Source organism: Barbus barbus (genome assembly GCF_936440315.1).
Source record: "Barbus barbus genome assembly, chromosome: 33".
Taxonomy (NCBI): Eukaryota; Metazoa; Chordata; class Actinopteri; order Cypriniformes; family Cyprinidae; genus Barbus; species Barbus barbus.
The window spans coordinates 11,849,976-11,873,491 of record NC_136761.1 but is presented as its reverse complement, the minus strand read 5'-3'; the positions used below and the strand labels follow the sequence as shown (position 1 = coordinate 11,873,491).

Genomic DNA, 23,516 nt, shown 5'->3' with positions numbered 1-23,516 from the left:
CTTTTTTTTTTCAAAGACTTTTGTCACTGATGTACTTAATTTCCAACCCTCATTTTGACCCTTATGATTCATTTTTAAGGGGTAGTTCCTTTAAGCCTTGACTGTAAACTACCGCTGTTATGATTGGCTATCATCATTGCATAGAAAATAATATCAAAACCCCCTTGCTATAGCAGTAGTAACACTTTTTTTAAAAACATTCTATCCATATAAAATCGTAATTTACAAACTAAGTATTATGTAACTCTTTATAGGCTTGCGATGCACTCATGTCAGATCCAATACAGTTGGCTGCTTTATCTTTCAACAAGAGTTTCTTTACGAGCTCTCCATTACACTGTGCCTTGTTCACAAAACAATCTTTAGTCAAATGCTCAGAATAAACATATAATCCACCAACAAGTTGTTTAATGTATGAAGAATGTTTGAAGTTGCCAGTGATTATAATTGGTTAGATTTGCATCTGGTGAACACACGTGGGTGGGGCTTATAATTGATGATCATATGCAAATATATTTGTCCATATGATGTCACAGATCCCACAATATCTAAACGAGCCATTTTTGGAGCTTTAATAAATGCTTTATTTATAACCAGGGAGATATTTTAAGCTATGAAACCTGCAGGATGTTTAAATGGTACAAACAATTTTATATGTCAAAACCTCAAAAAATCTTATGTCATAACCTGTTTAATTACCTTGGGATTTAAAGTCAACAGAAAGCTGTACTCTTACTTGCACAATGTGACATAGTTTCCAAGTGGAACAGAATATTCATGCAATGATGAAATAGAACAGGATTTCATCCATTAGGAATAGATTTGACCATGGAAAGTGTCAGAGAAACAGTCTGAATGTGAGTTTACAATGGATTGTGGAGGACTTGTGAAACGCCACACACTTTTTGACCATAACCAAGGTCAAAGGAAAGACAGTTTTTACTAATTTACTAGTAACAAACTTTAATTTCTATTTTGTAAAACATCTTTGAAAGCAAACCAATGCATGTAATGGCTGTCAGGCAGTCGGTAAGGCTGTTTTCCTTACCCCATTTCAACTATTAAATACAAATACTGTTTCAGCAGCAAAATATCTTCAAAATCATCTTTCAGTATCTTCAAAATCAAACATTATTTGTGTTTGAAAAAAAAAAAAAAAAAAAACACCTGTAAAGAAATTCAAAGGAAAAACATAATGTTAAGCAATAAAATGTTCCGAAAATGTCCTCCCATTCTGTTTTGTTTCTAAAATGGTGCTATAATGCTACTGGTCAGTCACATTTTTTTTTACAGTTATGTAAATCACAACATAGTAATATTTCATCTTGCCAGCCATTTAACACCAAAGACAGGCTTATAAAAATTCAAATGCATTATCTGTAACATATATGCATTATAAGAACTTTTACATGATCTGATCACGAGTTATTTTAATATGAACAATAAATATTTCAGAAAAGCTTATGTAGAATGGTTTTAAATCCCTGAAAGCGGGTGCACCATCATGGAAATGTATGCTGAACATGCTAAAATGCCTTTAAAAAACATCTCTTCTGGATGTCTTTTCTCTGTGTTAAATTTTGGAAAGCCAAAGAAAGAAAATGAGATCGATAAAATGGAATCTCTAATGTGTTCTTTGCTTTCACGCTATGAAAGGTAATAGAGCAATACTTTGTCAAACTTCAAAACAGCCTTAACTTGATTCCTCATTATGGCTGAACTGAGGCTATGAAAACACCTCCAGTTTTGGCCATCTTCAAAAAGCACATCAGTATATGTCATAAATTACTATGAACAATAATATGGAATATGTATAAAGGATTGTGACATTAAAAACAACGGCAGGTAGTCACAGTCAACATATACTGTATCTCAAAGTATCACAACAAATGTGAGCAACAACATGTAGATGCAGTAGTAAATAAACAGGTACGATATAACACACTATTCTCGCTCAATATATGCTGCCCTGATTTAAAACAGATGTAGTAATTATTTTGTTATCAATGATTTCTGCATTAATAAGTAAATGCTCGCCATCCAAAAAGTTAGTCTTTGGGCAATTCCAGATGGTTTTTGTTTTTGCTTGCGGGTTAAAAACTACAAAAAAACAAGCATAAAACAGTAACACATAAGAAATAATCATTATAAATTACTGTTCACTGATATTCTCAAAATAAGGATCTGTTCCGTATCATTTCCAATGCCAAAGCCTCTTATATCAGGCTGCTGTTGCTGTCCTGTGGAGCAACTGCATCCCTGATCTCTTTATCATCTCCAAGAGCTCAATTATGTTCCTCCATGAAAAATATTGACCATAGCGAGGGCTGTCTGCACCCTCATTCGACCTGCAAACTGAGGACAGTCAATATTAACCAATATTATCGAGATGCCGTCACTTGAGGAACTGTAAAGTCATTTAACTCCTCGGGTTCTTGAAGAACATCAAGGCTGGGAGAGACGTTTCCTCTTGAGTTTCTGAAGCATTCCCTGTTCCTTTAAAAATAAAAGGGGATATGATGCAAAATTCTTGTATTGGCACCAGTTGAGTGGGTTGGTCCAGCATGCCCATGCAACATTCCCCGAGCACATTACAGGCATCTTATGGTGAACAATACTGTCATCTTATGCTCCAGGAATAAAAAAAATAAAAAAAAGAGATATTCTTTGGATTCAACAACCCAAATGGACACCAAAAAAAGCAGTATCCACTATTTGGTCCACAATTTCTGATAAAAAAGGTTGAAAAAATAACACTGATGAATGTTCATCGAAGTCTCTTGTCTTTATAAAATGTAAAAATATTCAAAAAGTGAAAAAGCTGTAAGAAATTGCAATATATATCACATCAATATGTACAGACGACATGCCTCAGGTTACACATCACTGCAAAAGAACAACAAACAAATTATATTAGTGATGAGCAAAGCCAAATCCAAAATAAAAATTGTGTACAAATGCCAATGTGGCATGTGTACTGATGCACACTGCAGTCAATTCATTTAAATAGCCAGTTGTTAATGTTAAAGTCACACAGACATGGTTATGGAATATTCAAGTATCATAAATGCTTTTTTTTTTTTTACTGACCTTGTGCCAGCAACCTGGTATTGGAAGTCCATCAGGACCCTTGAAGGTAAGAAAAAAAAAATGGGTGTAAGGACAAAGAATCGGTTTTCAACTGTATTGCAGTTTTGATTAACAAATTCATGTGTTAAAATGGTTTTTAAAATGATCAATTTTAATTTTCACAATTGTCCATAAGCATACACTGCACAAAAAAAACTTAATCCTATATATTTTTTACATAAATATGTAGACTTCAACCTAAAAACTCAAACTCCACAAAGGATCACACAACCACAAAAAAAAATAAAAATAAAAAAAATGCATGCTTGCAAAACTCATCACAATAATGCCGTGTTATGGAGCAACACTAATAAAATATGAATGAGATTTTGCTTGATAAGTTACAATGTTTCACATCGATCTTAGTTAATATTTAATGCATCAGTTTGGTTTTTATAAACTTTGAATAAACATAAATGATCTCTAATTGTAATCTCTATTGTGTTGTATATACACTACCCTTTAAATGTTTGGGTTGTAAGATTTTTGCTCACCAAGGCTAAAAACAGTAATATTGTCAAATTTAATTCCAATGTAAAAGAGCCATTTTTGATGAAAAACATCATCATTATTCCAGTCTTCTGTGTCACATAATTCTTCAGAAATCATTCTGATATGCTGTTTTGCTGCTCAAGAAAATTTCTTATTAGCAAAGTCAAAAATAGCTGCTCTGCTTCTTAAAATAAATTGTAAGTAAAAAAAAAACAAAAAAAAAACAGATTCATGATTCTTTGATGAATATAAAGTTCAAAAGAGCAATTATTTGAAAAAGAATGTGTTATAGTTTGTACAGCCACTTTTGATCAACTCAATGCATCCTTGCTGAATAAAAGTATTAATTTCATTCAAATAAATAAATCTTACTGGCCCCAAACATTTGAATGGTAATGTACCGGTATGTACATGGCAGACATAGCATAGTTTAAAAGAAGTAGTTAAAAGGCGAAAGCAGGAAGTGTCAGAAATCTTCAGGTATAAACAGAGCAGAGAGAGAAGCAGGCAGATATACTGTACCAGTGGGCAGGGGGCCTCAGGGGCCGGCTGCCCCGTTTCCACTGCCTCTTTTTTACATCCTTCAGCTCCCTGTCAGCCAGAGCACACATATACAATATACACTGCCATAATGACTAAAAACAAACAAGACACACAATCACGCTAAAGAGACCAATCAAAGAGAAACTGAAGCAGAACATCAGCCTATAGAAACATACAGAAGAAAGGTGAGGAAACGTGGAAAAGGGAAAAAGATGTCTGTTAAATATCGGTGTTCCCAGATGGGCACACTTTGTTATTCCTGACAGATTACCCGGTATGTTTTTTCACCGGATTTTCAGCAGTATGAATCTGTAACACATCACCACGCATAAACATATGAAAAGTAGCTATAACACACACCACGGGACAGGGCTGGTCCAGACCCGGCGGCCCCTGTTCGCCTTTCTTTCCCTTGAGCCCTCTCTTTCCAACAGGACCGCGATCTCCCTGTGAACATGAGGATCAACAAGACTATGTACAGTCAGTAAATGAATAAATGACTGTTTTTGAACATGTATGAAAGCTTCATTGATTATCTGAGGTAAATATCATACAGTACCCTTTCTCCTTTCTCTCCACGATCACCCCTGTCTCCCTTAATGCCAGGAAAACCCTACAGTAAATTAAAATAAAAATGACACTAGAAAACTTCCATTGAAAAACAAAAGATCAATTCTTAAGATGTATGTACAGTAAGAATGAATGACTGAATAAATAAATGCTGCTTACATCTAATCCAGGTTCCCCTTGTTTTCCCTGTGAAAGAAAAGAAAAATACTTTTAGCTACATTTATATTTTATGTGTGGCTTATCTGGAAAGTACTAATGTAATATTATTTTACAGACATTTATCAAATCAAATCAAAATTCATTCATAAAGCACTGTGAAAAACCACAGAATTCTGAAAAAAATGAAATAGAGATAAAGAATGAAATAAAACAACACAAATACATCTGCTCAAACCTAATTGTCATTAAAAATAGTAATTAGTTGAATTTATGATTTGATTTACCTTTTCACCCTTTGTGCCGGGAAGACCAACTAATCCTGTTGCTCCTGGGGGCCCTTGATGACCCTGAAGGCCCTATAAAACATAATAGGTATAAAACGTTGGATATGGTATGGTTACGGCTTACGGATGTTATGAGTATGGATAACACCATAATCACAACATCCACAGGCCAGTCTTACATGTTTGTGAATATTGCTATTGTTTTTATATCCTGGTCTAGTGCATTATGGGATTAGATGTAGTCTCACTTGTATTCCTGCAGCACCAGTTTCTCCCTTCTCTCCTTTAATACTCTCCCCTGAATCACCCTATGAGAGATTCAATACAGCGTTAGATTGATACAATGCATGGAGTATGATTTTACTGGATATCTCCATTTATTAGGAAGTTTAAAGTAGTTAAGTAAGCTTTATGATGACGTGTGTTTCAAGTCAAGACAAAAAAGTTTGAATAAAATAATAAAATAAACACCTACTTTGGGGCCTGGCAAGCCACGATGACCCTACAACACAAATAATATCTGTCATAATCTTTGAATGATGTTATGATATCACTCTGAAAAGTCAAGATCTTGCAGATAAATGCCAAAAAAAGAAGGGAGAATTTATGGTCAGGTTACGTTATCAAATTAACTGAAAGCATAATATCATGCATATCTACAATGTGCCTCACCATGTATCCAGGTGGTCCTGGTGGACCTGGAGGCCCTGGTGGTCCAGGCTGTGAAATCATCTGAACCTGTAGACAGTTATAAAACAAAGATAACGGTATTCTTAATACTAGAATAAATAAATAAAAAAATGTGGGTGGATTTGTACTGACCAGATTGTCTTCTAGTATAGAGTCTCCTTTCTCTCCTTTCTGCCCATCCATTCCCTATAACACAATTGATTCATATTATAAATGATAATATGACAACCAATAAATGAAGATTTAATAGATTTATCACTTTGAATACTTACGGAGGGACCAGAGAGGCCCATTTCTCCTTTCTCCCCCCTGTCTCCAGGTTCACCAGGCTCCCCAGTGTCTCCCGTTTCACCCTGATGATCAAATCAATCCAAATATTGATTAGCAACTCATCTGCATGAACCTCAGATTAGCTCATATACTGTAGGTTCTATATAGGTGCATGTCCTTGTAAAACTTTGTAGATTTATATAAAATAAAAATAAAACAACTGATATTCTTCTAAATGAGCTGAACCAATTATCACCTTTTCGCCATCAACCCCAGCAGGGCCAGGCAAGCCAAGTTCGCCCTGTTTGGATGAATGAAACACACAGAAGTTCAGAAATGATATTTTTCCTGATACTATTAATTAGATCATTTAGTTTTAGCACAAGCTTTGTGTGGCTTTAAATACAAAAATCATGGAAACAACACACTAACTGAGCCACTCATTAGGAGTTAAGCAGATTTTGATATTCACCTTTGAACCTTCTTTTCCAGGTGGTCCCGGGGGTCCAGGAGGGCCAGGTGGTCCCTGTTAGTTAAGCAAGTGGACCAGACATAATTAAAGCTTATAAAATGGTCTTTTTGCAAAACCACTTTGCATTTTGAGAACCACAAACCTCTGATAGACTTCATTTTACGACTGCTATAAAACAGGAAATATTGTTCCAATATAATTCTTCATATGAAATCTTGTAGAGTACGAAAACAACATCCTGAATGACACAATGTTGATGGCATTCTTTGAAGGAAATATTGCTGTTCTTTAAACTGATACAAACCATAATTATGCCTGACATTTTTGCATTGCCTTGTCACCATATTCAATGTATCTGTCACGCTTCGTGGTTCGATAAACATTTCAGACTGATTATACTGTTGATAGAGATGACCACAAAGCCTTGCAAATGTCCAAAATGATAAAAGTCCTAATTTTTCCTCCTATTTCTCAATTGCAATGTGACAAAACACAGAATTTCAAAGAATGACATCGTCTAGAACATCTAAACAGACATTATAAATGTTACCACAAGAAGCATTCACTAAACAACCCAGATCCACATTCTCAGTACAAGAACAACAACATTTGCAAGTAACTGCATCTAATTTCATAAAATATATCTTGGTACGTTACGTAAAGCATACATGTTTCAAAACATACTTATTTTAATTACTTTTTACATTTCATTTTGTCAGCCATGTTTGCTTCACACCATTTTACAACATAATGTCGCATGCATGCTACCAGCTTTGTTTATAATATTTGTGTTGAATTATTGTAAATGAATCTTGAATGATCTATTTTGAATTAGCATTATATGCTGAAATTGTTTTCAATTCAAAAGCACACACAGTGAGTATTTGTTAAGGATAATTAGGCTGCACATTCAACTAAGATAACAAAAAAGGCAGCTCATGCTACAGTTCAGTTACCGAGACACTGATGGTTTTGATAGCCTGCCAGAAAAAAAAGAAAAAATCAAGCCTGACTGATATTTCAGAACATTTTCTGGCATTTGGTTTTAATATAACCATGAATTTATAGTCATCTGTTGTTTACATAATTGCATTACAAGAAGTCTAACCAGTAACATCTAGTTTACATGAATCCAGATGACCGATTGGCAAAAATAACAGTTGTTAGGAAGTTTTTCTCAGCAATTACCATCTATAAAATCACAGCTCACCTGAAAGGCATCTAAGAGTTTGCCATTGAAGTCAATGATGTCACCGGATGCTGATGTGCCTTTTTCACCAGGGCGGCCCTGCCGCGATCAAAACAACTGTTACACAACTGATCACACATCTGTAAGTATTCTCAGATGTGAAGAGGTGTTTCTCTGCTTTTGTTTCATCCAAAGCAACATACATTGCAATCAAGATATACATTATATCTCTATACGCATTACCTGAGAACTGAACCTATGATCTTGGCATTGCTAACAAAATGGACGTTTGTTGCAGTTGCTTGTTAATTTCACAATTTGTGTTTTTAAAGGTACACTCAATTTTTATACATTGTATCCTAAGTGTATAATACTATAGTATATTTAAATGCAAATTAGGTGTATTATAATTTTTTTTCATTTAATTTCATTTCATTTTTGGAAACTCTGGGCTTAAAGAAAGCTATATGTGCTACAAACCAGTGCATATTTACGATTATGACAGTAAATTAAAATAATAAGAAATAGTTTGCAACTTCAAGCAGCATAACTGAATCTTTGTGTACGGCTAAAATAGCTGAAAGCAAATGACACTGGAAGCCTTGCATTCAATTTATAAAAGTCCAAAACAACGGTCAGCATAAAATTGACTGAGCACACTTTGAATAAACGTATGATGCATTAGTCCTCACCGGTTCGCCCTGGGGCCCTTGTTCTCCAACATCTCCCTTATCTCCCTGAGAAATACACAGCCCAAATCAAATCAAACCAATACAATCAAGCACACTGATGTTACCCATTTACTGTTGTCTTTTGTAGGAATCACTGTATATATATATATATATATATATATATATATATATATATATATATATATATATATATAACAGAAAGAGCTTCACCCAGCGCTCACCTTCAAGCCTGGCAGACCATCGGTTCCTCGGTCACCCTGAGGACCCGGCTCTCCCTGCTCGCCCTGCCAAACGTATACAGAGCTTTTACAATACAGAACAGATCGCAGAGAGAAATACTGCAGCAGAAGATGCTTGAACAGAGCAGTCAAATCCATATGAAGCCCATTACTCTATGAAATCATTCTTATTACGCTGCTAATGATTAAGTAATGGTGAGAGGCAATGGTGAAATCAAGCACATGATCAAATCCAAAAATGATGCTGAGAAGATTGAATGAAATTTGAACCTGAGACTAAAGAGTGCAAAACAGAAGATACATACACAGAAAATGAACAGGTAAAAAAATTGGGTAACACTTTACAATAAGGTGTCATTTGTTAACATTAGTTAATGTGTTAACTAATATGAACAAACGATGAACAGTACATTTATTACACCATTTATTAATCTTCGTTAATGTTAGAGTTGTTCATTGTTCAAGTTAGTTCATAGAGCATTAACTAATGTTAATAAGCACAACTCGTGATTTTAATAATGCGTTAGTAAATGCTGAAATTAACATTAACTAAGATTAATAAATGCTGTGGAAGTATTGTTCATTCTTAGTTCATGTTAACTAATGTAGTTAACTACTGTGAACTAATGAACCTTATTGTAAAGTGTTACCAAAAATTGCTTGATCTCTCTTGTTCAAATACCAAAATGAAGGAAAAGGACCTTGAAAATAGTATGTTTTTGGATCATAATGGTGGGTTTGTCGATATTCTGGTGTCAAAACCAGAGGAAGAATGACCTCTGACCTTTGGACCTGGGGGTCCCTGTGGTCCTGGGTAACCCTGATCACCAACTTGACCCTGTAAATCCAGTTTACAGACATTTAAAGACATTCAACACTAAAATGTGGAAAAAGCAACAGATCTGTTCTTCCATATTGTGATATTGTGGGGACTTGGATCTGTCCATCAGTTGTTGATTGGATGGAGGCAGATCTGTATGTGAGCCTGCACTTTTATGCTATTATAAATTTTGTTAATATTTAACATTTTTATGTTATATTTTTTCTCTTTTAATTTTTATTTTAGTAAAAGTTTTAGTAATTTTGTTGTATATTATATAGTTTTTATGATTTTTTTTAAATTTATTGCAGGTTATATTAATTATTTTAATTAAAATGAAAAGTGGTGCATTGGCAACTAGCTAAAATAAAATTAAATAATGTAAATTAAATGTAGTTTAGTTTAAGTAATGAATGTTTTCTTTTGGTTTTAGTTTTAGTTAACAATTACAAACCTGGCACTCACCAGAAGATTTTGATATAAATTTATGGGCTTAAAGGTAAATAATTATACAAAAGAAACATATGCATATGAATCGTTCACAATAAGATCAATAAGATGTATTTAGAAAACCGAGCAGAATTTATCATTTTTTTAATTTACCCTACTTACTTAATGTTGATGGTCTTATTGTGAACAATACATAAATGCACATAATTCACAAGAAAAATTCTGGTCTTGGTCATTTTTTTAATGTAAAAGCTTTCTTCAACTCTGAAACATTTTCCTTTTCGGTTGACATCACCAAAACTCTCTCCAGGCACATATAAATAGATAAAAAATATAGTTCCATCCTACATTTTTCTTATATCCTGTTCCACTTAAATAAAATCACATTACAGAATTAAAAATAGTTGTGAACACCATTTCATGCTGACTTTTTTGTACAACAGGTCCATGGGGCTGCAACACCACGGGTAGAACATACTCGGGTACTGTATGTTTCTCATCTTAGTCTCACACACAAACGTACACGTACTGTACTAAAACGAAACTGATATTACACATCAGAAGTCATTCCAGTGAAACAGGCAGAAACTAATTCAAGACCTCATACAGATGTCAGTGCAACCAGACGTCAGTGTTTAAGGACAGCTGAAGTCAGCAAGCACTTACTAGCACAAAGGGCAAAACACTCAAACATGCTGTTCATATTTATGCCAAGCGGAAAGAATTTAGTCTTTCAGAAAATTGCGAAAGCAAGACATTTTCCCAAAAAACAAGAAACATCTTGGCCTCAAGGATGAGCACACACACAGATTTTATATGTTTTAATCTTACCGGTTTTCCTGGTAAACCTCTTTGTCCCTGCAGAGAGAGAAAATGTGTTTGAAAGAAAGTAACATACAATAATATAAAGTGAGCCATGAATACCATGACCATGTTGATCAGAAACAGTGCTGGTTACACTTACCTCCGTTCCTTCTCGTCCAGGAGCACCCTAGAGAGTCAGAAAGTATTTAAGAGTTACTTTAATACACCAAACTTTCAAGATGTACGTCAGTGTTTGATTGATGCCAGAGCTCTTTTTTTTAAAGAGACCGGAGAACCAAATGTCATGTGCCAATCCTTAAGCTGCAGTGCATCATTATTAACATTAACTGGCTTGTTGGGCTAGTGGTATGAGTTTCACATTAAATATCAAGTCAAGTCACATTTATATGTATAGCGCTTTCCACACGACTCCAGTCCATCAATTCATGTCTTGTGATGTGAAAAGCTGCGTGTTTGTAAGAAACAAATCCATCGAGACATTTTTAATTGTTGCTTCCAGCTAAAATATGAGTCCTCTATCCACAATGTTGCTTTCTCAAGTGAAAAAGTTGTCCTGTCTGAATCAGGAGAGAGATATGCACAGATCCAGAACCATTTATAAGTGAAAACAGTCTAAAATGGTTCTAAATAAATATGTTAGTGGATTTTGATGTGAGAGGACAAAATGGGATGGACTTTTTCACTGGAGGAAGCGTTATTATTCATTATGGCCAAAAGTGATGGTTTAGCATTAAAATGCCTTAATGATGAATTTGTTTCTTACAAACACAGCTTTCCATTTTACATTAATTGATGGACTGGAGTGGTGTGGATTACTGTGATGTTTTTATCAGCTGTTTGGACTCTCATTCTGACGGCACCCATTCACTGCAGTGGATCCATTTGTGAGAAAGTGACGTATTGCTAAATCTCTCCAAATCTGATGTAGAAACAAACCCATCTACATCTTTGATGGCCTGAAAGTGAGTAGATTTTCAGCAAATTTTCAGTTTTGGGTGAACTAATATCTGGAGCAATGCCACTTGTGGTTGTAGCCTCTTTTATTTAGAAATTTAACTTGATAAATGTGAACTGTCCTTCCATCCATTTCCTATGAGCTGTGAGGATAGGTTTTAAAAATTTTAAGTACCTAATTTTGTCTGAAATTTAACCACTAGGGGGCAGTAATGTACAGCTTTGCTTATTTTGGTTGAACGTTTGCCATCAAATATTAGCCACCAATAGCAAACACCTGCTCACATTGATGCTAAGTTATCATAGGTTTCTTATGATTTTCTAACAGAGGTTTTGAGTGTTTTTGTCATAAACAGAGAGAGAACGAGTGTATATAACGGAATGCATCGTTTGGAGGATGTGCTGGGTGAATGTATTATGATATAAACTTCATAGGATGCCAAGCAATGTTTTTCATTTTGTAATCGATATTCTTGTCCTCAGAATGAATGAAGACATGGCACACATATGCATACACACAATCTAGTCAGATGTAGTACTTTATGTCAAGCTGACTTCAAAGCTGGTATTCAGCCACAATACAGAGAGACATAATTTTCTGTTCCCTGTCAAAGATGAACAAAACCAGAGGAAGCGCTTGGGAAAATCAGAAGCACTGTACTGTTCGCTTTCCCCATCTTCCTTCAAGCTGTGCTTCTTAACAAGGTGGTTTTGCCAGTGAAAAACAAAACAATAGGAGATAACTAGCTAGTAAGTTGTTATGTCAAGGAAACATCTGTGACCAACATGGTGCAGAATTTCATAGATTTCAGCTTTCATAAAACTTTTCTTTATACACAAGCTTGACGACAAAGTAGAGCTGTGCAAACAGAACATCTCGTCTCTTTGTTTTATCCACAGGACTCTTATGAAAAGCTCTACTTTCTTTATGCATGTGCTGTTTTAGCGTACTATGTGTTTTTAGACTCATCAAATTATATCACAATTGTGTTACTTAGTGTTTGAAATGAGTAAAATAGGTGTTGGTACCTCCCTTGTTTATATTAGAACTTACCAAATATGACTAAATTCCTAACATAATCATTTAATGTAGTTCATGCATTTATCTGTTTTCACTTTTGTGTGTGTGTGTGTAATTTCCAAAGATGGCTTCAGTGTCACAAAAATCATTTTAACATGCTGATTTGCTGCTAAAAAAAACCCATTTCTTATCATTATTAGTGTTGAAAACAGTATTTTTTGCGGAAACCGTGATACGTTTCAGGATTTTTGATGAACAAAAAGTTTATAACATTATAAATGTATTTACTGTCACTTTTAATCCAATTATTACATTCTTGCTGTAAAAAGCATTAATTTCACTGAAAAAATACTGACCCCACACTTTTGAATGGTAGTGTGTATACACACATACACACACACACACACACACACAAACATAGTTGATGCAGATAATCCTGAGTAAATGAGGTTCCCCACATGTTTGCCAAACCCCTAAATGTCATGTAAAATCAAGCAAAGTGAGTTTGGTAATTTAAAATGTCAGTCAGACGGTTTCTTCATATATGAATGAACGGTTCTTGGCCAGAATAAGCTATAATATGCTGCAGATTTACTGCTGATAGTCAAAATCTTGGCTTGTGAAACTAACAGTCTAATAAGAGCGACATTACAGACTTCCACAGAAGAGAGTATGTACTGGCTCTCATAACCTGCCGCTATGCAGGAATAATTTCTGGTATTGCAAAAAATAAAAAAAAAGTGGCAGACCAGTATGCCAATGAGAACCAGCCCAGTTTGAGTGAAATAAAACCATTTCCAGTTTACTTTTAGTCCAAATTAAGCTGCCCTCATAAGAAACTAAAAAGGATGAACTTAATTTGAAGCGACCTAAGGCGAGAAAAAGTAGGAGAACTGTTCCTGAACCTGGATTCGTGCCACATCTCTTTTCGGGATTTTCAGGAACATCAGAGCTCGTCAAGAACACACTGTGGCCGTGTCTTACCCAAACCAGATGAGTCTTGAGCCTTAAAATCTATATTTGGTTTATCTTTAGGTGAGCCGCAGCGCACTGGCATAGACTGTGGTTTTCAAACGCCCCACCGGGGGAATGATGAACTGGATTTGCCCCTTTCCCCTCTAACCTCTCTCTCTCCATCTCCAACAAAACACAACCGTCAGATGACAGAGGCCAGAGCGGAGCAACACTAATGCCTTTAACCTTTAAAGTACAACCTGTAACTGCTGTAAACCACAGGCTGCTATAGTACAAAAACAGCTTCAGATGATAAATCCAATTGTACAATTAGGGCCCCCTCGGTTATATAAATAAAAGAAAATCACAGTTTATGGTGTTAGTTGGAGCCCTACACCATTTGTTTACTTCATGATATGCTTTTTACAAAAAATCGCGTACACACACACACACACACACACACACACAAAAACATTTAACTTTTTTAAATGTTAATTCTTGAACATTTGTCACAGCTTATTTCATTATGTTTAAGCTACGTAATGATTTTTTGTTGAGACTACATGAATCATGAGTCAGTTTTGTTGACAAACAGTAACAAACTGAGCAATAGATTTGTAGTTCCCAGTAGGCGTTGCATGGAACTGCACTCGGAGGACAAATGTTCAAATGAAGTGTAATTTTGTATGTTTTTCAGTAAAGAGAAAGACTTTTTAATGTTTATGGTTAAGCAATGATGGACATTTAGAAGAGTTTCCATTACGCTTTTGAGATTTGGGGTTCAGCAAAACATCATTTGTTTAATTAAATGAACTTTTTTAGTTTTGCTGTACACTTTTTTTAGTCTTGTTGTGTAGTTTTATTTCAGTTAAGCTTAGTTAAGATTAAGTATGGCTTAAGTGTCCAGATACACTGTAAAATCATTTTTCAAGGGGTTAAATAAAAGAAAGATTATTGGAGAACGTTTTATAAGAAAATACTATTTAAGTCTTTCTACTTCAACTTTTTACATTTAATTCAATGTGTTACTGTTTCTCTGTAATTATTTATTATATATTTTTCTACCCTTTTTTTCCAGGCCACTGTGAATGCACTTATCATTTATGGAAATGCACATATAATTTATGAAACAGATTTTCAAGGTCTGTCAACATCTTTCTGTTATGCAACATCTGTTATGCAAACATTTATTTGCCTTGACTGGATATGATATAGTCTGTTCTCTGATTTAAGGTGTTATATTTGAACATTCAAATAAGATTAAAATAATCCTGTTGTAGCCTGTACAATTTTCATGAGATGACCCCTTTAAGCAAGGAAATGCACAATTTTTAAGGCTTCACATAAGCAGGTAAAATGAGCGGAGCGTCTTACTGGTTCTCCAGGTGAGCCGCGGGGACCGTCCTTCCCTGTGTTTCCTGGGGGCCCTCTTGCACCAGGTGCTCCAGGAGGGCCTGGAGGTCCAGGTGGGCCAGCTTGTCCTTGATCACCCTGATGAAATTATAGACGTGATATAGAATAAATTCCTCAAGTAAGTCACAGCAAAACATAAGCACAACAAAAACACAAATAACATTCTCTTGAAGTATATATTTTCTTTCATTTCATTTTCTTTTTTTAATTTGGAAAAGTGAATGGAAGATGATGTTTTAAGTTTCATTATTAAAGCTTATTTATTGTATATAAGTCATTCGACTTTTATAAATAATAATATTACATTAATAAATAATAAAAAAAAAAATTATGCCAAACACAATAAAATGTTTTTGTCACTTGCTGTTATAATGTAATATATATATATTAATCTATCAGCAATTTCTAATAGATCATTTCAAAGTAAATCCTGCACCAGATTTTAGTGTATAATGACAATCTTTCAATTCTTATACATCTAAAAGGGTGAATCTCATTAAAAATTTTAATACAGTATTTTCAGGATCCTTATTATTATTTATTTTTTGTAGTGCTGGTCAATGATTAATAAATAAATAAACGTTTTTGTGTACATAATCCATGTGTGTACTGTGTATATTTATTACGTATATATAAAGACACACATATAGTATACATTTAGAAAATATCAACATGTATACATGTATATATATATATTCCTATAATTTATATATAAATATATTTAATATATAAACATAACATATTTTTCTTAAATATATACATGCATGTGTGTGTATTTATATATACATAATAAATATACACAGTACACACACAGATATTATATACACAAAATCTTTTATTTTGGATGCGAATAATCGTGATTAATCATTGCCCAGTACTAATTTTTGGCATAGTGACATTATTTTGCATTACATTTCCTTATCCAAAATATAAAGTCTATTGTTTTGTGTTTTTTTGATTATGCGGTAAAATATGACCCAGATATTTTTTCGTGAGATCCACCCTGCATCAGCCTCATTCACTGAAGCAGCAAACTTGCATGCAACGCTCTGATCCTTCACACATGGATGAGGTTATTTGATTGTAAATATTGAGACACAAACAATAACACAAGCAATCACGCACAATGACATGGGTTAAAACGAGGAAGATGAAGATCTAGTAAGGGGAGTGTCTGCACATGCCTTGCACACATGCTACCTTCAGCATACGCCTCTGGAAACTGGGCTGATCGGCCGAGATGTAGCTGTGATCGTAACGAGGAAAGACCATCTGTGCATGTGAGTCCCCAATACAAGAAGACAGGAAAAGCCCGCAAAAACAGATGGAGGAAAAGAAAAAGGAGAACAATAAGAGCACTGAAAACCTCAGATTGAGGGATAGTGAGGGAACTGAGCAAGATCTCAGGGGCCATGAAGGGAGACGGCCGTCCCGGACATGGAGCGGCTTGGAGATGAAGGCTATGGCAGCAGAGAAGAGACAAACCTTAATGAGAATCTGATTACTATGCAGCCCTGCATGAGTGCCATGACCCTGCGAGAGGAACAGTATGAACAGAGGAGCAGAGATACACAGAGCAGTCATCAAAAAAGCACTGACAGGGCATTTCACTGCCACTGGAATGTGAAATATCAAAACCAGCAGAGCACCTTGCAGGATTTTACTCGATTTACTTTTAGTTCAAGATATACCCTTCTAATGATAGACCTGTATATAACGGTCAGACCTATTATATTTGACTATTCTAAAATAAAAGTGACATCAAATTCGCCAACATCCTTGTCAATGCACACTACCTTTCAAGAAATTCATACTTTTATTCATGAAAGATACATTAAATCATGGATTCCACAAAAAATACAGTTTTCAACACTAATAATAATCAGAAATGTTTCTTGAGTAGCAAATCAGCATATTAGAATGATTGAAGTATCATGTGACACAGAAGACTGGAGTAATGATTTTAAAATATATTAAAATAGAAGACAGCATTACTGTATTTAATGTATTTTTGATCAAATAAATACAGTCAAGAGACTTCTGTCAAAAATATTTTAAAAAATCTTACCGGCCCGTAACTTTAAATGGTGGTGTACAATTTCTGTCATTTTAATTCACTTTAACACAAACATATTGTATATATATATATATATATATATATATATATATAATTAATTGTATGTATGTATATATATATATATATATATATTGGATTGTATATGACTGGATCGGTTATTCAAACTCATGCCATGTCATGAAAATTAAACAATACTAAACACAGACCAAAGAGGACAATGTGTTTGGACTGCCTAAATACAACTTTGATTCAAACACAAAATGACCAAGTAATGTAAAATTGTTGGTTTTGCCACCCTGAAATAACACTGGACAAAACCCATGGTTTTATTTTTGTTGTCTTAAATCACATTGGTCTGGACAAAGTATTTCTGTTTGCTTGTCTCTGTAAACCACAATCTGAGGGCTGGATTGTGCTGACAGCAGTAACAGAGAGCAGCTCGAGAAGCACAGAGAAATGTCACATGTCTGCCACGAGAGATTTTATACAAGGCTGTGACATCCAGGTGAGGATGGATGTCACTTTTTTCTCTCTTTGAGGATGGAAAGTGACAAAAATTGAAAAGCGTAAGGATTATTTTATAGCTTTTCACTGTCATGTTAAATCATGTTGCAGGAAAACTTTGCCAAAGTGGTGACATTACATGGCTAAGAAAGAAAGTTATAGCCTTGCAAAAAAGAAAGAGAAACAAAGAACAAAACAGAGAGAAAGTGGGAGTGACACAGCACGTTGATGCCAGCGTGAGAGAGCATGAGGGTTGAGTTAGCAGGGATGTGGTGACCTGAGGGATACTTGAGGTTTTCCACACTGCTGCTTTACTCAGCACTGCACACACGCTCAGCTAACTAAGCTTCCCATAGACTTCTCTTGTTCTTATGCTATATAAATTACGCTAATTATATTTACTGCAGACTAACCCCAACCCTAAAATAAAACTTGTGGCATTTTTAGAAGAGAATAAAGACATTATTTACTCTGCATTTTTCCTTTTCAGTGCTTCCCCACAGGGAGGTTTGTTAAGATTTAGTTAAGGAGATTTTTCATTATTTTTGTGCTCTGAAACATCTCACATATACACAGATTCACACGCAGCATACTCTTTAGTGAATCAAAATAGATTCAAATCAGAACTGCTGTTTGTTTCTTTTGAAAAAAGAAGCACTGTTCAGAGCACTGTTAAAATTATTTATAAAATGACATTTTATAATATATGTATATATATATATATATAAATTATAATTTTATTTTCATAAATAATAATACATATATAAAATGTGTGTATTTTAAATAAATACAATTTATTTTTGAATAAAGGGTACATCAAATTGCTTATTGCTTATTAAAATGAATAAATACTCATTTTACAGTGTATTCAAAATTATTTTAGAAGTAAAAATTGGGTCGTGGTTACTGGCACATGTGGGCGTGGCCACTCTAAAGAAATTACCCAACTCAACTTCCCATATCTACTTTAGTTGCCCATCTCGTATATCTGCACATTGGTGTCTTGCCACTTCTTTTAATGTGTGTGAGAAAAATAATAAAGGCAGATCAAGACAATATGAGCGAGAGAGAATATTAAATCTATTAAATGAAGCCCTCTGTCACACACAGTCCAGCCCTTCAATTCTGATTTATGAGGTACCATCTATCTTCATAAATGTGATGAATATCTAGTCATTACTCTGAGGTAAATGGGACATTCTGTTCCTCTGTAAGGGAAAATATGAATAATGCATATACATTTATAAGTGACAGAAATATGTGTTTACTGACCCTTGGCCCAGTATCTCCTTGATCACCCTACAACACAAACAGACAAGAAATGCAATTAGCAACACATGTGAAGTTAAATGCTAGATTTTTTGATATTCTGAAGAGAATTTGCATGGTTTTTGATCATTGCTAAGGTGTCTATGTTGTTGTTAGTATTTTGTCCATCCACACCAAAGGAGGAAAAGAAATCTCACTGACAAACACTGCTTTTGATTTACATATAACAGCTTCCTGACCCATTAATAAAATGAGTTAGCTCATTTAATCAGCCTCAGTCATAATTTAACCTGGTTTACTATTTACGATCTATTTAAAGTAACATAACAAGAAAGCATATAAATAAAATCAGGGCAGAGAATGTGCATAACTCTGTTTACTAATCACTATAAATGAGGAACACTGATCTGGGAGAAAAAGTATCCTGATGCTTCACTGCAAGACGTGCCTGACACGGTTTACATCCCCTCCAAAACATGTGTTTGAAGACAAAAGCCAATGCAAATGAAATTTGTGAGTTGTTTTAGAAATCAGAAGACATCTGCTTGCTGGGAAACTAAGATCGGAAACAGAACGAAATGTCCTGTGTGCCGCACAATATTGACAAAAAAAGATACTAAATGTACCTTATCTCCTTTTGGTCCTGGCAGCCCCTGGAAATAAATGAGTCGGGTGTAATGATTAGACATATTGTCCAAAATGAAAAATTGATATAAAAAAAGTCTAAGGGAAAATATTTCAGCATAGTTCAAAAAAATACCATGTGAACCATAAGTCATTCACTATGAGTCTTTAGTGTCTCAATGTCGTCTTTTTCAAAGTCATCTTTTTCCCAAATAAAAGTACAGGCAGCACCTCACATCTGCACTAGATATAGCTGTAATCTTTGATCTTAAAAGTAATTTGCAAACATGATCAAAAGTCTGGGAAAATGATGAATGTACAACTGACTGAATATAAAGAAGATGGTTTGAGTGAAACTATGTGAGTGGAAATGATAGGGAAGAGAGTCTATGGCAACATTCACAGCACAAGACAAGTTCCAAATTCACATTTTCTGCACAAATCTTTCATTTTTATGAGCTTGTTCACATGACCTTCTCACTGTGACCCATATCAGACATTGGTCTGTACTGATAAGGCTTCTAAACTGATCTACATGTGAAAAACACATTGCTTTGAAAAAAAATAAAAATAGAGGCAATGTTAGTGAAGCTGATGTAAAGTGTATGTTGAATAATTATGAGGGGGAGGAGGTAAAAAAGGAGGAATTGTAATAATGATGTAAAGAAATACTCCAATTAAAACATTTTATTTTTTTCATCAATAGCAGTTTTAACTGTTTTAGTTTATATACACTGGCGTTCAAAAGTTTGGGATCAGTAAGATTTTTAATGCTAATCAAGGCTGTATTTATTTGATCAAAAATACAGAAAAAAGTAATCTTGTGAAATATTATTGCAATTTCTAATATTGATTTCCTCTTTTAATATACTATTTATTTATGTGATGCAGTGCTGACTTTTTAACAGCTATTACTCCAGTCTTCAGTGTCACATGCTCTAATATATAGAAATCATTCTAATATGCTCATTTATTATCAGTGTTGAAACTGTTGTGTCTGTGATACTTTTTTCTTTCTTTGATGAATAAAAAGTTAAAAAGAACAGATATTATTCAAAATAGAAATCTTTTCTAACAGTTTAAGTCTTTTATCCATTTAACACATCCTTGCTGAATAAAAGCATTCATTTATTAAAAAAAAAAAGAAGAAAGAAAAAATAAGCAACACAACTGTTTCCAACATTGATTATTGATTTCTGAAAGATCATGTGACACTGAAGACTGGAGTAATGATGCTGAAAATCCAGCTTCGCTTCACAGGAATAAATTACATTTTAGCACAGAATAGAATAGAAAATCAACCTAGTCTCATGGCATTTACGTACCTAGGTGCACTTTTTAGCGAGACACGAAATACGTACCAATAACTACATATTACTACAGTTTCAGTTTCCTAAAGAAACAAACACTAGAAGCAGTAAAACTCCCGAAACCTTTTACTCCTTTTCACACAAATTTACAGAGTTTTGATTAATAAAGCGTATTTTTCGCACAATTTACTTTATCATGTTACGACTTCAAAACAATATTAATATGCTGGAAGATTTGAAAACTGATGCTTTTGAATGTTAGCATCGCTCATATCCAGCCTCGTATCTATGGGTTTTCATAGACGGAAGGTTTGTTCGGTAGCTCACGGAGTACGGAGCCGTACTTAAGAGGAGACGAGCTCCGGTTTGAATCCCGTGCAACTACGGTTCTGCATAAAAGGAAGTTAAAATGGCACGGTTGCATCAACAAATACGTTTTTATACCAGTTTTGCATTTATTAACACTATGGGGTAGGTTTAGGGTTGGGTTTGGTGTAGGGCATATTTGCAACACGATAGAGCATTAACTTTTAGGAACAGACTCCGGATATTTGAATTCTGCACTGCCACAGTTCGTACGTGTAGAAACATAATAAAAACACAGCAATACGTACCTATATCAACATAATAAAAACGTGCCAGGGTTCACGTATTTAACCTGCGTTTTAGGGCCACTCAGTGGACATTTCTCTTTGAAACTGCAGCGAAACGTGCAGTAAAACGGTGTCGCACAGAAAGTGCAACAGAGGTACGGTTTTTTATGAGACCAGGTTGTAGAAAATAGTTATTTTAAATTTAATATTTCACAAAATTAAAATTTCTGTATTTTTGATCAAAAAAATACAGTCTTGATGAGCATAAAAACTTATTTAAAAAAACACTTACTGGTCCCAAATTTTTTACGGCAGTGTATCTAAAAAGAGAGTATCATTGTCTCAAAATCCTAATAAATAAATAAAATAATAAATAGCTTAATTAATTAATTTGTGTTTGTTTGGGTGGAATAAAATTTAAAACATTAAATGGCTATAATTACGGTTAACACTGCATGAAGTCACATTGTTGAAACAAAATTTCCAGCCTGTATGAGACCTACAGTATGACCACGTTTGACTTTCTTTCATGCGAGTCATAACAAAACAACTGTCTTTCACAGGAAGCCACAGATGAATGGCATTTTGAGGTGGTCTGCTTTCCAGAAGAAGTGGTTTACGTTACATTGGACAAATGGGCTTTCCTTTAGCAGCGCTAAAGAGCACGACAGGGTTCATAACGACCGCCTATCTGCAACAGCACAAGCTAACAATAATGAATTCTCTCCTTTTGGTGTATAATCCATTATTTCCATCTCATTTGCAGACATACAAGGTAAAAGACACGTTGTGGTGTGTGACCCCCAATCTGAGGTGATAATGAAAACTTAAATAGAGTTTAATCCCCTGATGCCATGCAAAAATAAATTCATAAAACCATAAATAAAACCATAATTCCTTACGTACACAGTATGAATGAACAACTTTCAAATCTGTGTAAGGGTGTAACTTCCATAAACCTACTGAATGAAGCAGCTTTTATTCATTTATAATATAAGATGGAATAGTAGAGATTTGAAATTGTATTTACCTGGCTACCTTTAGGTCCAGGGATACCCTGCAAATAAACAAATCAATTATTATACTTCTATTCAAAAAGAGCTTAGGAGAGCCAAGTCTCTATGATATTGTGGTTTCTAATTCAGGTCCCTCTTTCAATGTAAGTCTATGTCATTTTTCAACTGTTTTAACCTCCACAAGTAAAAAATCATAATTCTAATGATTGCTTAGAAAAGTCAAACAATTGAGGCATCATTTATATTCACAACAGAGATTTACATGGCAGACTTTGTGGTGGTATAAGGTACCTTTTAGCTTTTTAAGGTACCTTAAAAAGCTAAAAGGTACATCTTTGTACCTTATTTACCCCTAAATGGTACATATTAGTACCTAAAATGTATGAACATCGTTTGAAAGGATACCAGCTCAGTGACAATTTTGTACCATTTTCTGAGAGTGTAATGGTTAGTGTTTATGAACAATAAAAATAAGTAACAATAAGCTTTTGTAATCAAATGAAAGCAGCATCAACTTTGAGGCTGCTTTAGTTACAAGGTTTGTTCAAAATGAATTAAACCATTTGAAAGCCAAATGCCACTCAGAAATTCACATACTGTACCTTGGAAAGACAGATTAAGTAATTAAATGCCCAGTAATGTGAGAATCCAGAACCTGTTTTCCAAACACACAAACACACACACTCGGGAATACTCACAGGTTTGCCATCCAGACCGAGTGGACCCTGAACAGTGGAAAAAGAGAAAAACAGATGAATAAACCCCAGGAGTTCACCAGACAGCCGATCATAAAAAGGGAAAGTGCAGATAGACTCTGAAAGGAAGTATGAGGGGTAAATCAAAAGATGAAGATCAGGAGAGAAATCCAGAATGAAATGAAAATGATCATGTAGGGCCATGATGTCATTCCTCTGTTTTTAAGAAGAGGACTGGAGTCAGACCAGTTTCTTTTGACTT

At 34.5% G+C, this 23,516-nt stretch overlaps 1 protein-coding gene across 2 annotated transcripts; it reads right to left on the bottom strand.

The window, feature by feature from the left end:
• Positions 1-565: 565 nt before the first annotated feature.
• Positions 566-23,516, bottom strand: LOC306853036 (uncharacterized protein). Of its 2 annotated transcripts, XM_079390197.1 has the most exons (25): positions 23,258-23,516; positions 22,574-22,600; positions 19,643-19,669; positions 19,020-19,046; positions 16,652-16,699; positions 15,128-15,244; positions 10,964-10,990; positions 10,831-10,857; positions 9,514-9,567; positions 8,712-8,774; positions 8,491-8,535; positions 7,820-7,897; positions 6,610-6,663; positions 6,394-6,438; positions 6,140-6,220; positions 6,000-6,053; positions 5,850-5,915; positions 5,653-5,679; positions 5,426-5,485; positions 5,178-5,249; positions 4,894-4,920; positions 4,724-4,777; positions 4,525-4,611; positions 3,091-3,129; positions 566-2,886 (listed from the first exon to the last, which is right to left on the bottom strand). In XM_079390197.1, the coding sequence occupies exons 1-25, from the start codon at positions 23,456-23,458 to the stop codon at positions 2,884-2,886; spliced, it is 1,410 nt and encodes a 469-aa protein (XP_079246323.1). In that variant the 5' UTR covers positions 23,459-23,516; the 3' UTR covers positions 566-2,883. The 2 variants fall into 2 exon arrangements, with proteins under 2 accessions (XP_079246323.1, XP_079246324.1); XM_079390198.1 differs by lacking the exon at positions 16,652-16,699 and having other exon boundaries at positions 23,258-23,493.

Excerpts from the sequence above, each read along its gene's own strand:
- LOC306853036 (XM_079390197.1), bottom strand. The coding sequence starts at position 23,458 with ATGGCCCTACATGATCATTTTCATTTCATTCTGGATTTCTCTCCTGAT. Across the intron at positions 8,536-8,711 it reads ATGGTCTGCCAGGCTTGAAG|GGAGATAAGGGAGATGTTGG; the intron begins GTGAGCGCTGGG and ends TGTATTTCTCAG. Across the intron at positions 5,486-5,652 it reads GTGGCTTGCCAGGCCCCAAA|GGTGATTCAGGGGAGAGTAT; the intron begins GTAGGTGTTTAT and ends AATCTCTCATAG.